Below are 14,126 nucleotides of genomic sequence, written 5' to 3'. Positions count from 1 at the left end.
GTTTCATGGATACAATGTCATTTTTGTGCAAAATGGAATTTTAACTTCTACACTATTTAATGTCCACAATGCAACTGTTTGTATAGAGCTTTGTCTAACCATTTTTAAAAGCCTGTATGTGACAACACACACCCTTACAATTATCCAACCAATTATTTCATACTGGGAAAGGGAAAAGTTCTGCAATTAAATATGCTGACATTTTTTGTTTCCTAAAAAAAATATATTAAGTAAAATATGTTTTAAGTCTAATCTGAAACTAATACAGCATTGTCATTATTTCTACTAATGCTCACTGTCTGACAAGAACAATAACCACAGTTCTGTTGGTGGAAAGAAAAAAAAATAATACATTTTAAATGCCCTTTTTTAGATGAAAGAAACAAAAACTAAAGTGTTCCTTTAATTGTAAATTAATATGTCAAAGTAGTGATATCGTTATAGCCTGGCAAATATATGCACGGCTACATTCAGTTGGCCTAGTAACACTTTAAAGAATATGGACTTTATGTGCTTTATATGAATCTTGACCACATTCCAAGAGACGAAGATTTCTTGCTTTTTATAATTATCCTGGCACAGACAACTCTGAGTGCAGGAAGACACTCCCTATTGTCCTTGTTTGAGCTTGGGGAGCAATTTGCATTTGTTCAGCCAAGCTGTATAAAATAAAATAAAAAAAACACAGCCAAAGTAGGATTGAGTTACTATGATGTTCCATGAGGATTTACCAAGGCAAAATTCAGAAAAACAAATCATTTTAATTTCCAATGAGAATATCACCTTAGCTTCTCCATTATGTACATAGATCCATAAAATCACATTGCCTGAACAATTAAAAAAAATATATATATATGTTAGATTCTTATAATTAGTTACATATAATATGCTGAAAATGCTAAACTCTTGATATTATATAGGAAATCTAAGTATATAGTTACAATTTCTGTAATGATCAATTTTACTTTACTGGTCATTCCCTAAGAGTACGAAGGAGAAATCCAGACATAGTCTCCTTCTTCATATGCCTTAGGGATGTAACTGTACCTCTGTGATGAAGTCAGGAGAGGCTTAAATGTATGCCTTGGGTTTAAGGCTGAACTGGTTAAACATAAAGTTCCATTTATATTGCACATGAGCATACAACTTTGTTATAATTCAACCTAAGAGCTTCAAACGCCTGGAATTAATAAGAATATTTTCCCAAACACACTATACCTTAACATATTCATCTGCCTGCAAAATTTCATGAAGACCGTATCAACAGTTTTTGTTGTAACTTTCCATTTAAAAAACAGACATGAATAACTTTTTTAATAATGTAATGATAAGAATGAACAGCCAAACTGCAAAATATCAACCCATTCTCAGAAAAAAGTGGTTGATTTATGGAAAAAAACTCCCATTATAGGTGGTGCAGACAAACACTGTGTGGGGGGACTTCAAAAATATCTTGGATAAACATAAGGATATCGTACAATCTAATTAAAGAACCATTAAATACAGTAGAATTGAATAATTAACAAGTACATAATTAATCGACAATGCAATAACTCTTAGCGCTCCATTTATCAAGCAGCAAGAGCCTTGGAGCCTCAGCGGTTCAGGCTGGGGATGATTTACGGCGTACGCAGGAGGAAGCATTGCACAAGCAGCTGCTTGTACAATGTGAAATGCAGACAGCAGATACTGCTCTTTGGTTGATAAATGGAGCCCATACTCTGAATTTCAAATAAACAGTAGATTTTTTCTGACAAAAGTTTTTATTTTCTTCTTAATTTTCTGGCCCCCTGAATCATGTGATAGCCATCAGCCAGTTATAGACTAGTATTCGTATACACTGTGAACTTGTGCACATGCTCAGTAGGATAATATAAAAAGACTGTTCACAATTTGATAATTACTTTAGTTTTACATTTTATAGGAAATGTGGGGAGACTTGGTGGGCATGTGGTTCTTATATGCCAAAAAAAAAAATATTTCTAAAGTTATATGTTTATAAAAAGAAGCATTTAACACTGGATTTTTAGTAATGCAGTAATAAAGATAAATACTTATTTAATTGTTCCATGCCTAAAACGGGTAAGAAGCCTTATTCCCCAACAACATATCATACATCTACAGGAGTAATGGGTAGGGCATGCAGATAAGTACACACTGCCTGTTTGCGCTCAAATTCTGTAACCATGGTAATAGACCTTCCTAACATGCTAGTGCGAATGATTTATACAACGTCTTTAACATGGTATAGATAAATCAATGACTCACACTTTTTAGAGACAATACTCATTTTTGAAGAAAACTTAATTTTTATTAGTCATGAGTGCTTATAAAAACAAATGTGAACCTGCCATTTTTTGCACTTGAAACAAATGAGAACTTGATGTATTGCCAAAGCATACAAGCAATGTATCTAGTAAATGATTAGGTAGTCATCTATTCATAAACAGTAATAGCAAATTGCACTGGAATGAGATTATTGGACTTTATTAGCTGCATTTACAAAATAGACAGAGGGTTAAACATCTGTACAAATAAGTAAAAACTGCTAATGCACCTGGTAAAAATAAATAATTTCTCTATTACCGAGAATGTATAATCATGAGTCAATACATTATTTTGATTAATTTATAACAAATAACTAGAAGCACTGAAACAACCCATAACAAATATCCACGTACAATTCCCAAAAACAAAGATTACCCAGATGTGCAATTGTATATAAAAATGCTGCAGCACTCAAAAATAGCATAAAAGCAAACATTTTATTAATAAAATTAGATTACGTATAAAGTAATATCCGCTGTAAAAAAAAAAAAAATAATATCACTATATAATTAACAGTTGTAAGATAATTACGGAAGTTTGAAAACATTTCTAAAGCTGTTTGACAAAAAAAAAATAATAGCTAAAAGTGATCTTGTTCATTAAAATATTACTGCTGGTTTAAAAACAATAAAATCAGCCAAGTATTCACTCAAGGCTGAATTGGACTCTGAAGAACAATATTTATTCCTTTGTAATTTGACCCTGGTCTATTCTGATTTTGTGATTTATCTTCAGAGTTAGAGGCATGAGAATTCAAGCTGACCCAAGGTCAAAATGACACTGCAAGGTTATTTTTTTCCCCTTAAAAAATAAAAGGTGTGCTCCATATTCAAATTGACTAGTAGATAAAATTAAAAATAAACATTTCAATAGTTTAAAAAGGTCATATAAACACAACAAAAGTACCACATTTTTGCACATGCCTAGGGCTAATTACACAATAAATACACACAGTTTATCACTTGATTATTGTCTGAAGAAGAGGACGCACAGTCCCCTGAAATGTCACATTAATCCTGTGTTTCATTCATTGGAGAGTTATATATATCTAATACTGCATTTGTATAGCAAGTTTAGCTTTATAAGAAGGGTATACTATTTGAGATACTGCAAATATTTATAAACACCAGCTGATTAATTAAAATGTTCTCAGTAGGCTTCATAAGTCAACATCATTTATCCCTTGTAAGTAGCACCTCCCTCTCAAGAAGTATTACAGAGTTTTGGAAAACTTGATTTTTGATCCTTATCTCGTAAAACTTGTGGTGCAGTCTATTGCTGGAGTCTATCTGTATCATTTTTTTTTTTTATTTGTAATGTCCATATGCAGTTCACAGTACTGTACAAGGGTACAGTAAATGAAGACAAAATAGGCGAGATGAGCAGACTGAAAAAGATGATTAGAGGGCCCTGTTCCCTAGAGAACTTACAGCTTAATTAGTAGTTGTTGGGGTCAGTGACGTGCAGTGACGTCAGAGGCTGGTGAGGCAGTGGCTTGGATATGCCTTCATTCTTTAGATATCCTTTGTTGAAGAAATAGCAATGCACATGGGTGAGCCAATCACATGAGGTATCTATGTGCAGCCACCAATCAGCAGCTACTGAGCATATTTAAATATGATTTTCAACAAAGGATATCAAAAGAATGAAGACAATTAGATATTAGATGTAAATTGGAAAGTTATTTAAATTGCATGTTCTTTCTAAATAATGAAAGAAAACATATGGGTTTCATGTCCCTTTAAATGGTGTCTTGGAAAACTGGTCAACTTAGTAAACATCTGATTTTAGTCTAAAGGATGTAACAGAAACACTTGCCAGATAACAAAATGCTTGCTCTGATTATGAGATCTAGAAATCCATGCCCATTAAAATATGTTTAAAACATACTTTTTACTTTAATGCTGCAAATTATGATTATAGATTCTTTCATTATTCAGTAAATATAAAAATGTCTTGATCCAGTGGCGGCTGGTGAAATTTAAAGATGGTGGGGCGCTTGACCCCACCCCTTTAAATAAAGCCACACCATCAGATGGCACTACCAATTCATTAATTAAATAAATTAAAGGTAGACAGAAACACATACACAGAGGGTTAGAGAGAGAAAGAGAGAGAAAGAGAAAGACACACACAGAGGGTTAGAGAGAGAGAGAGAGAGAGAGAGAGAGAGAGAGACACAGAGGGTTAGAGAGAGAGAGAGAGAGAGAGAGACACACAGAGGGTTAGAGAGAGAGAGAGAGAGAGAGAGAGAGACACACACAGAGGGTTAGAGAGAGAGAGAGAGAAAAAAAGAGAGAGAGACACACACAGAGGGTTAGAGAGAGAGAGAGAAAGAGAGAGAGAGACACACACAGAGGGTTAGAGAGAGAGAGAGAAAGAGAGAGAGAGACACACACAGAGGGTTAGAGAGAGAGAGAGAGAGAGAGAGACACACACAGAGGGTTAGAGAGAGAGAGAAAGAGAGACACACAATCACACACAGAGGGTTAGAGAAAGAGAGAGAGAGACACAATCAAACACAGAGGGTTAGAGAGACACATAAGGGATGAGAGAGTCAGAGGGGGAGGAAGAGAGACAGAGAGACCATGGGGAGAACAACACATAAGGAGAGAGATGGATAGATAGATAGATAGATAGATAGATAGATAGATAGATAGATAGATAGATAGATAGATAGATAGATAGATAGATAGATAGATAGAGAGAGACACACACAAGGGGGGAGGGAGAGAGACCACTGCATTTTTAAGTAATAAAACAGCAGAGCTACAGAGAGTTCAGAAAGTGAAGGCAAGCTGTTAAGTTAGTGGGTGTAAAGGTTGAGGAAACAAAATACAAAAACGATCCTTCAACTGCTGTTAAATCACATTCATTAAATTATAATTTTCACTAACAGAATCCCTTTCAGTGAAATCAAAGGTTGTAGAACTTACTTCAAAGATGTGTCTTAAACACTGCTTATTGACTGAATCTCTTCCTGCTCTGCCTCTGTCTGTATTCAGGAAGTGACAGTGGCACATTCCATTGCACTTAGAGGGGAAGCACAGAACTCTCTTTTTCACTTTAGCAAAAGCTAGCAGCTTCACAGCACAGCAACAAAATAAATTAAAGTAGTTTTTTTCCGTTTTTGTTTTGTTTTATATGATTTAACACCCAGCCCCAACCCTAAGTTCCACTGACTAATGCCTCTCACTAGATTGGTTCAGCCCAAATAGGACTGCCTCAAATAAAGCACTTATGGGCCATGCAATGATCTTAACCACTTTCATCCAGTAGATGGCGCAGCATGTTGTGTAATGGTGGGCAGACCTGCTTGTGCCTCTCCATTGCACAACATGTATCTGTGAGAAAAAAAAATGCTGGGGGAAAAAAATTGCAATTTTTTTATTTTATTTTTTTAAAGCCCATAAAAATATATATATATTTGCCCATATGAGAGGTGAAGCACTGCCTCACCTGCCTCTAGTGACTGCACATCACTGGTTGGGGTATAGTAGCTTGGAGGGTGGACTAATTGATTTGGGTCTGTCAAAGATAGCGAGATTCCAGATTGGAGAATTAGTCTTGTAAGAACATTCAATAGCTCATGGAGTTGGTTAGCAAACTTCACTGGTAGGTTGTGAGGAGGATCTCAACTTAAATAAATTATCTTATAAATAAACTTTACAATGTGGTATATTCCAAACATTCAGAAGTTGTCATAAGGTTTTAACTTTTACTTTAAATAGTATACTAACCTCTGTAAAACAAGTGTATTTTTTATGATGCCCGACGTAAAAGAAAATCAGCCAATGGGAAAGAAAAACATCATCAAAAATTAGAAAAATATAGTTGACAACTGTCTTGTATGTATAGTTGCAGGTAATGATAGTTTCTTAACAAGTTTAAATATGTGACAAATTAAACTCTTTTTGTGACATTATATGATTCAAATTAATATGTCCAAATATTAAACAGCAGTAAGTAACGAGCATTCAAGTGTCATAATTGTATTTATAGCATATTTCATAGATTAAGAGCATAATTCCCTCACTATTTTAATATTTTAATTAAACTAGGAAATTATCATCTTTGAGAAAATGTAAACTAAGCATGCATGAGATTTTTAGCCCTCACAAAAATAGCTTTGCTATAAAGGGCATAATTCTAGAAAACTGATGGAAAAAGGTTGAAGGGTCTGAGCAGGATTTATAAGAGGTTTCAATAACAATTTCTTAATTAAGTCAATTGAAAACCACTCAAAACCTGTTTTTTAATGTATTGAGATTTTGAAAATGCCGTATCCCACTAATAGAATGCCCCACAACTCTTTCTCATGGAACAATTGAAGGGATATGAATGTCTAAATTAACTTTTCATGATTCAGATAAAGCAATACAAAAACAAAACACATTTCCATGTAGTTCTATTATTACACTGTGCACACTCTATTTATTTGCACAGTTCTGAGGCACCAGCTGCTACTGAGTATCTTCAAGATTTTACAGTATGTACGTATATGTCTGTGATTGGCTTATGATTTTACAGTATGTACGTATATGTCTGTGATTGGCTTATGATTTTACAGTATGTACGTATATGTCTGTGATTGGCTTATGATTTTACAGTATGTACGTATATGTCTGTGATTGGCTTATGATTTTACAGTATGTACGTATATGTCTGTGATTGGCTCATGATTTTACAGTATGTACGTATATGTCTGTGATTGGCTTATGATTTTACAGTATGTACGTATATGTCTGTCATTGGCTTATGGTTGTCACATGATACAGGGTAAAGGAAAATGAAAGGAAACTAAAGTTTGTCATAAAAAATGCTTATTTGAGTAATTTTTTTTCTGTATTTTGTTTTTATTATGCAATCTTGCTGTTCCTGTTAGTTTCATAATAAAAAATAAACCACTTTAACTTTTTTTCATGAAAATTATTTTTAAACAGAATTCTTTCATATGCACAATATAATTATATTCCTTTTAGTGCACCTTTAAAGGACCAGTAAACACAGATTTGCATAATTAACAAATAAATTATAAAGGACAATTCAATAGCACTTAGTCTGAACTTCAAATGAGTAGTATTTTTTTTTCGGACAATTTTAAAATGATGTCTGCTTCCACTTACCCGTATCATGTGGAAAAAGACTGTGCATATTTTCTTGATTGTAAATTGGAAAGTTGATTAAAACTGCTCTATCTAAATCATGAATGTTTAATTTTGACTTGAGGGTCCCTTTAAAGAAGCTACTATCTGAAGTAAAATAATGTGTTACTTCTTAAAAGCAGTGAAAAATGCAGCTATTATATTCCAAGCACAGAATCTAGGACTTTATATTAATAGTCATTATAAATAATTTACAGTTATAGTTCCAAATTCTAGATTGACCTTAAAAATCAAAACAAAGAGCCATTTTGATCTAGACAGTATTTTGGGGCCATTTGGGGCATATTTATAAAAATAACCAGAGATCTGATCTCTGGTTAATTTTATAAGCGCTAATTGCTACTCCGAGCGGGTGCACAATAATTTAGCATTCCATTAATGTAGCCCAAAATGTTTCATTATTATTATAAGTGAAACATTATTGCAATATATATTTATTATTTATTTTTGCAGCCTTTTGTTGTAAAATACATCTTAAAAATGTGTTTGTTTCACTTTCTCCCAGTTAGGCTTGGGTTAATACTCTAAGGGCTCTATTTATCATTCCAATTCTCCTATATTTTCTCCTAAAAGTTCTCATGAGAAATAATTCTCCTATTTATCATTCAAAAATACTCCTAAAATTGGGCAAGTTCGACTGTAAAATACTCCTACTCTGTTCTAACTCTCCTTGGAGAACATGTTCTCCAAAAAAAGGGTTAAATTAGAACTTTTTAGTCGTATTTCATATAGTTCTCCTCATAATTCTCCTAGTTACAAATTTATCATTTATATTCTCCTGTGGAGGACTGAAAGTTCTCCTGCAAGTTCCTACCTTAAAGTTCTCCATAGCTAAAGTGGAGAACAGCATTAGAAATCTATTCTCTACCAGTTGTAGAAGCAGTTACACACAAAAAAAGGGCTCTACAAGGTGCAAACATTATCTATAACAAAGCACAATAATAATGGTTATTGGAGTGCAATAATAATTTATGATGGAGTAAAAAAAAAAATATATAATGGAGCACCAAAATAATACACTGCTCAAAAAAATAAAGGGAACACTAAAATAACACATCCTAGATCTGAATGAATAAAATATTCTAATTAAATACTTTGTTCTTTACATAGTTGAATGTGCTGACAACAAAATCACACAAAAATTAAAAAATGGAAATCAAAATTTTCAACCCATGGAGGTCTGGATTTGGAGTCACACTCAAAATTAAAGTGGAAAAACACACTACAGGCAGATCCAACTTTGATGTAATGTCCTTAAAACAAGTCAAAATGAGGCTCAGTAGTGTGTGTGGCCTCCACGTGCCTGTATGACCTCCCTACAACGCCTGTGCATGCTCCTGATGAGGTGGCGGATGGTCTCCTGAGGGATCTCCTCCCAGACCTGGACTAAAGCATCCACCAACTCCTGGACAGTCTGTGGTGCAAAGTGAAGTTGGTGGATGGAGCGAGACATGATGTCCCAGATGTGCTCAATTGGATTCAGGTCTGGGGAACGGGAGGGCCAGTCCATAGCATCAATGCCTTCATCTTGCAGGAACTGCTGACACACTCCAGCCACATGAGGTCTAGCATTGTCTTGCATTAGGAGGAACCCAGGGCCAACCGCACCAGCATATGGTCTCACAAGGGGTCTGAGGATCTCATCTTGATACCTAATGGCAGTCAGGCTACCTCTGGCAAGCACATGGAGGGCTGTTCGGCCCCTCAAAGAAATGCCACCCCACACCATTACTGACCCACTGCCAAACTGGCCATGCTGGAGGATGTTGCAGGCAGCAGAACGTTCTCCACGGCGTCTCCAGACTGTCACGTCTGTCAAATGTGCTCAGTGTGCCCCTGCTTTCATCTGTGAAGAGCACAGGGCGCCAGTGGCGAATTTGCCAATCTTGGTGTTCTCTGGCAAATGTCAAACGTCCTGCACGGTGTTGGACTGTAAGCACAACCCCCACCTGTTGACGTTGGGTCCTCATACCACCCTCATGGAGTCTGTTTCTGACCGTTTGAGCAGACACATGCACATTTGTGGCCTGCTTGAGGTCATTTTGCAGGGCTCTGGCAGCGCTCCTCCTGTTCCTCCTTGCACAAAGGTGGAGGTAGCGGTCCTGCTGCTGGGTTGTTGCCCTCCTACGGCCTCCTCCACGTCTCCTGATGTACTGGCCTGTCTCCTGGTAGCGCCTCCATGCTCTGGACACTACGCTGACAGACACAGCAATCCTTCTTGCCACAGCTCGCACTGATGTGCCATCCTGGATGAGCTGCACTACCTGAGCCACTTGTGTGGGTTGTAGACTCCGTCTCATGCTACCACTAGAGTGCAAGCACCACCAGCATTCAAAAGTGACCATAACATCAGCCAGAAAGCATAGGAACTGAGAAGTGGTCTGTGGTCACCACCTGCAGAACCACTCCTTTATTGGGGGTGTCTTGCTAATTGCCTATAATTTCCACCTGGTGTCTATCCCATTTGCACAACAGCATGTGAAATTGATTGTCACTCAGTGTTGCTTCCTAAGTGGACAGTTTGATTTCACAGAAGTGTGATTGACTTGGAGATACATTGTGTTGTTTAAGTGTTCCCTTTATTTTTTTGAGCAGTGTATATAACAGAGCACAAAAATTATATCTATTGGGGCATAAAAATAAGATATAAAAAAGCGCTAAAATTTAAGCACAAAAACAATGAAAATGTAGATCTATTTTCTTATATGAAAGTTTGCTGAAGAGGGGCGTTAACTAAGCTACTAGGAAGGCTGTATAAAGATTTCTATTGGTTTATAAATGATTGACATGGAGAATAGTTGCTTATTTTTAGTGATAAATAAAGAGAAGATACTAATCCGACTGGAGAAATTTATCATTAGTTCTCCCCAGCTCTCCTCAGCTCTCCCATGGAGAAAAAACAACTTTTTTATGATAAATATGGGCGCACATGTGCTCCTCTCCTAAGGAGAGCTGTGGAGAACTGATAGGAGAACAGAAAGGAGAATTCCCCAAATGATTGATAAATGGAGCCCTAAGGCAATTTATGCAAGCTTTTGTAAACATTTCCCTCCCTCCCTAAGATTTTATGGTGCCACATGTTTTTAAAAGGTGGATTATCAGTTTTGCATCAACAATCATGATAAGCAAACCAAACCCCCATGTGGTGACATTCCTCAGTCACCTTATAACCACTTAAAGGGATACTAAACCCAAAAAAATTATTTCAAGATTCTTAAGCAACTTTCTAATTTACTTCTATTATTAAGTTTTCTTCATTATCTTGCTATCTTTATTTGAAAAAGCAGGAATGTAAGGTTATGAGCCGGCCCATTTTTGGTTCAGAACATGGGTAGCACTTGCTGATTGGTTTGCTACATTTAGTCACCAATCAGAAGGGGCTTCCCAGGTTCTGAACCAAAAATGGTTATGCTTACATTCCTGCTTTTTCAAATAAATATAGCAAGAGAATGAATACAAATGTATAAAAGGTGTAAATTAGAAAGTTGCTTAAAATTGCATGCTCTGATCCTCTAACGGTTTCCCCAAGCTCCCTGTCATGGGCCAACTTACCCAGCTACCCGATCTCCAGACGCACTAAGTCTTGGCCGTCATGTTGTGCGCGGACACCCCAAGCCGCTGTTGATAAACACCGGGCCCGAGCCCTGACCCCCGGAGGAGCTGTCGCCATGGCTGAACAGACCTATTCATGGGCGTATTCCTTGGTGGACTCCAGTCAAGTCTCTACGTTCCTAATTTCAATTCTTCTCATAGTCTATGGCAGCTTCAGGTCTCTCAATATGGACTTTGAAAATCAAGACAAGGAGAAGGATGGTAGTAGCTCGCCTGGAACATTTAGTGGAAACAGCACCAATAATAGTATCCAGACTATTGACTCCACACAGGCTTTGTTCCTCCCCATAAGAGCTTCAGTTTCGCTCTTAGTGATGTTTTTCTTTTTTGACTCCGTTCAGGTTGTCTTTACTATTTGCACTGCAGTACTTGCAACAATAGCATTTGCATTCCTCCTCCTCCCCATGTGTCAGTATTTAACACGACCCTGCTCTACTCAGAACAAAATCTCCTTTGGCTGCTGTGGGCGTTTTACAGTCGCAGAACTTCTGTCTTTTTCCCTCTCTGTGTTGCTTGTCCTTATTTGGGTGCTCACAGGTCACTGGTTGCTCATGGATGCGTTGGCCATGGGACTCTGCGTAGCAATGATTGCCTTTGTGAGGCTACCTAGTTTGAAGGTATCCTGTCTCCTGCTGTCAGGATTGCTTATATATGATGTGTTCTGGGTTTTCTTTTCTGCCTACATATTTAACAGCAATGTAATGGTGAAAGTGGCTACTCAGCCTGCAGACAATCCTCTTGATGTCTTATCTAGAAAGCTTCATCTAGGACCTAATGTTGGTAGAGATGTACCCAGGCTCTCCTTGCCAGGAAAACTTGTGTTTCCCAGTTCCACAGGGAGTCATTTCTCCATGCTGGGAATTGGAGATATTGTGATGCCTGGACTTCTCCTTTGCTTTGTCCTTCGCTATGATAACTACAAGAAGCAGGCGACTAGTGAATCGTGCGGCTCCCCAGGGGCCGCAATTTCTGGGCGCATGCATAAGGTCTCCTACTTCCACTGCACGCTCATTGGGTACTTTGTGGGTTTATTAACAGCAACAGTGGCATCTCGTATACATAGAGCTGCTCAGCCTGCCCTGCTCTATTTGGTACCATTCACCTTATTACCCCTTCTCACTATGGCCTACCTGAAAGGTGATCTACGCAGAATGTGGTCAGAACCATTCCATGTCAAGGCCAGCAGCTCCCGCTTCCTTGAGGTATGATGGGAGCAGAAGACACACAAGGCCAAACTTGTCAGGATTTCCTAGTTTTGGTTTTCTCTGCTCTCTGGAAATCTCGGCATGTAATTGACATGACGACAGCTGATGGACCTTGGATAAATTAATTTTGTGTAAAATAACAACAACAAAAAGACTTTTCTGGAAAAAGGTTTGTTGCTCTTCTCACTGCAGATGCCCTTTACTTGTGAGAGTGGCTGTGTCACCCTCAGTGATGCCCTCAGTGACGCCCTCAGTGACTCATTCTATATCAGGAGCGGACAAGATAAAGTTAAATTAAACCAGATCCAGCAGGATTGTGAGGGTAAAACCAATCAGTTGTATCCTGCTGGTAGCTCTGTGTAGCATGTGACATTAAAGGCCCCTCTGCTGCTGACTTTCAGATCCCTCACAACCTGTGGGACCAAGACCCCATATGGAGAGGTGACGTCCTCTCTCCAGCTCCCCTACCTGTTCTTGTTTTTTAGTTAAATATCTTCTGTGGTGTGAAGTGACTTTTTAGAACCCAACCAGTGTGTGAGTTCCTCGCAGTATATCCATAGTCTGTCGTATTTAATTGCATTTCACCCCATGTCATTTTGCAGAGGGCAAGACTGCGTTATATTTTCTATGGATAATATAAATATTCGCAAAAGAGCTGGATCAGGTCAAGCCTCCTGCGATCTGTCGCATGTTCTGCACTTTCATCTTTAGCTTTAGTATGACTAATCCATCCCAGCAAAAGTGAAGCCTCAGTTCCAAGCCAATGTATTGTGTGCTCGTTCTGATGTACTCATGGGCTGTTTAGTGACTGTATTTGGTTCTGATCAATGTAGTGATCTAGGGCAGATGAAATGTTCCAAACCTTTTGTCTCTCCAATCGCGTGCAGCATTGTTTTTAGGGGTAACCCAGGACTCTTGCATGTGTGACTTGGTGCGGTCATCGCTCCCTCCTTCATAATAATGTTACCTTCCTGTAAATACATTTGTTTTTGAGGGGGGTTTCTATTTTATTTTTTTTCCTCTTTTTTTTTTTATTTTTTTTTTTATTTTTTGTATTTTAGTATTGTTTCATTTGTCTGCTGTACTTCTGAACCTCTCATGTGACCCTCATCCCACAAAAATGACAACAAAAAAAATCTCCTCCAAAAAAAAAAAAAAAATTGCATGCTCTATCCAAATCATAAAAGAAAAACATAGAGTTTAGTATCCCTTTAAAGTTTAAATTCAAATATCCATCAGGGCATTTTATTCTAGATTAAGAGCATTTTTGTAACATCCTTAATTAAACAAAAAATGCTTTTAGTGAAAGTCATGGTTGTTTTAGTGATAGCTTTTACCAGACATATGACCTGTGAGGCACATGTTTGTATGCCAGATGCAGTGTATATTTACTTTTTTGGTCACCAGCTTCTACTGAGCATGTGCGAGAATTTATAAAAAAATAAATATATGCATTTGTGATTGGCTGATGGCTGTCACATGATACAGGAGGAGAGGAAAAAGACATAACTTTGAAATTTGCCTGAGATTTGTTATCTTGTTTTCATGCAATTATTGATTGTGCAAATCTACTGATCTTCTAAAATCCCACGTGTGGCTGTATTTAATCAAATATCAGTAAACTTAGAATTATGTCATCAGGGCAATGCCAGTGACATCATAAGTGACATCATCAATCCACTTTCAAAATCGGGTATCATTATGTTTATTGGGATGTTTCTTTTTGTCCTTCTTGAGGGGTTGTTATTTATATGGATTCTTTGTGCTGTATTCCCAAAGCTGCAAAATGCTTTCCAGTGCAGAATTTATTGTGTGG

The 14,126-nt window shown here is 37.3% G+C and overlaps 1 protein-coding gene across 1 annotated transcript; it reads left to right on the top strand.

The window, feature by feature from the left end:
- Positions 1 to 11,006: 11,006 nt before the first annotated feature.
- On the top strand, positions 11,007 to 13,187 carry LOC128655396 (signal peptide peptidase-like 3). The gene has a single exon (XM_053709035.1). It carries the CDS (start codon positions 11,162 to 11,164, stop codon positions 12,311 to 12,313), a length of 1,152 nt encoding a protein of 383 aa, XP_053565010.1. The 5' UTR covers positions 11,007 to 11,161; the 3' UTR covers positions 12,314 to 13,187.
- Positions 13,188 to 14,126: the final 939 nt, after the last annotated feature.

Source organism: Bombina bombina, chromosome 4 (genome assembly GCF_027579735.1).
Source record: "Bombina bombina isolate aBomBom1 chromosome 4, aBomBom1.pri, whole genome shotgun sequence".
Lineage (NCBI taxonomy): Eukaryota > Metazoa > Chordata > Amphibia > Anura > Bombinatoridae > Bombina > Bombina bombina.
Note: the sequence above shows the minus strand (reverse complement) of the source record. Positions and strands in the feature narration are given on the sequence as shown.

Coding starts and splice junctions, on each gene's coding strand:
- LOC128655396 (XM_053709035.1), top strand. CDS start 11,162: ATGGCTGAACAGACCTATTCATGGGCGTATTCCTTGGTGGACTCCAGT.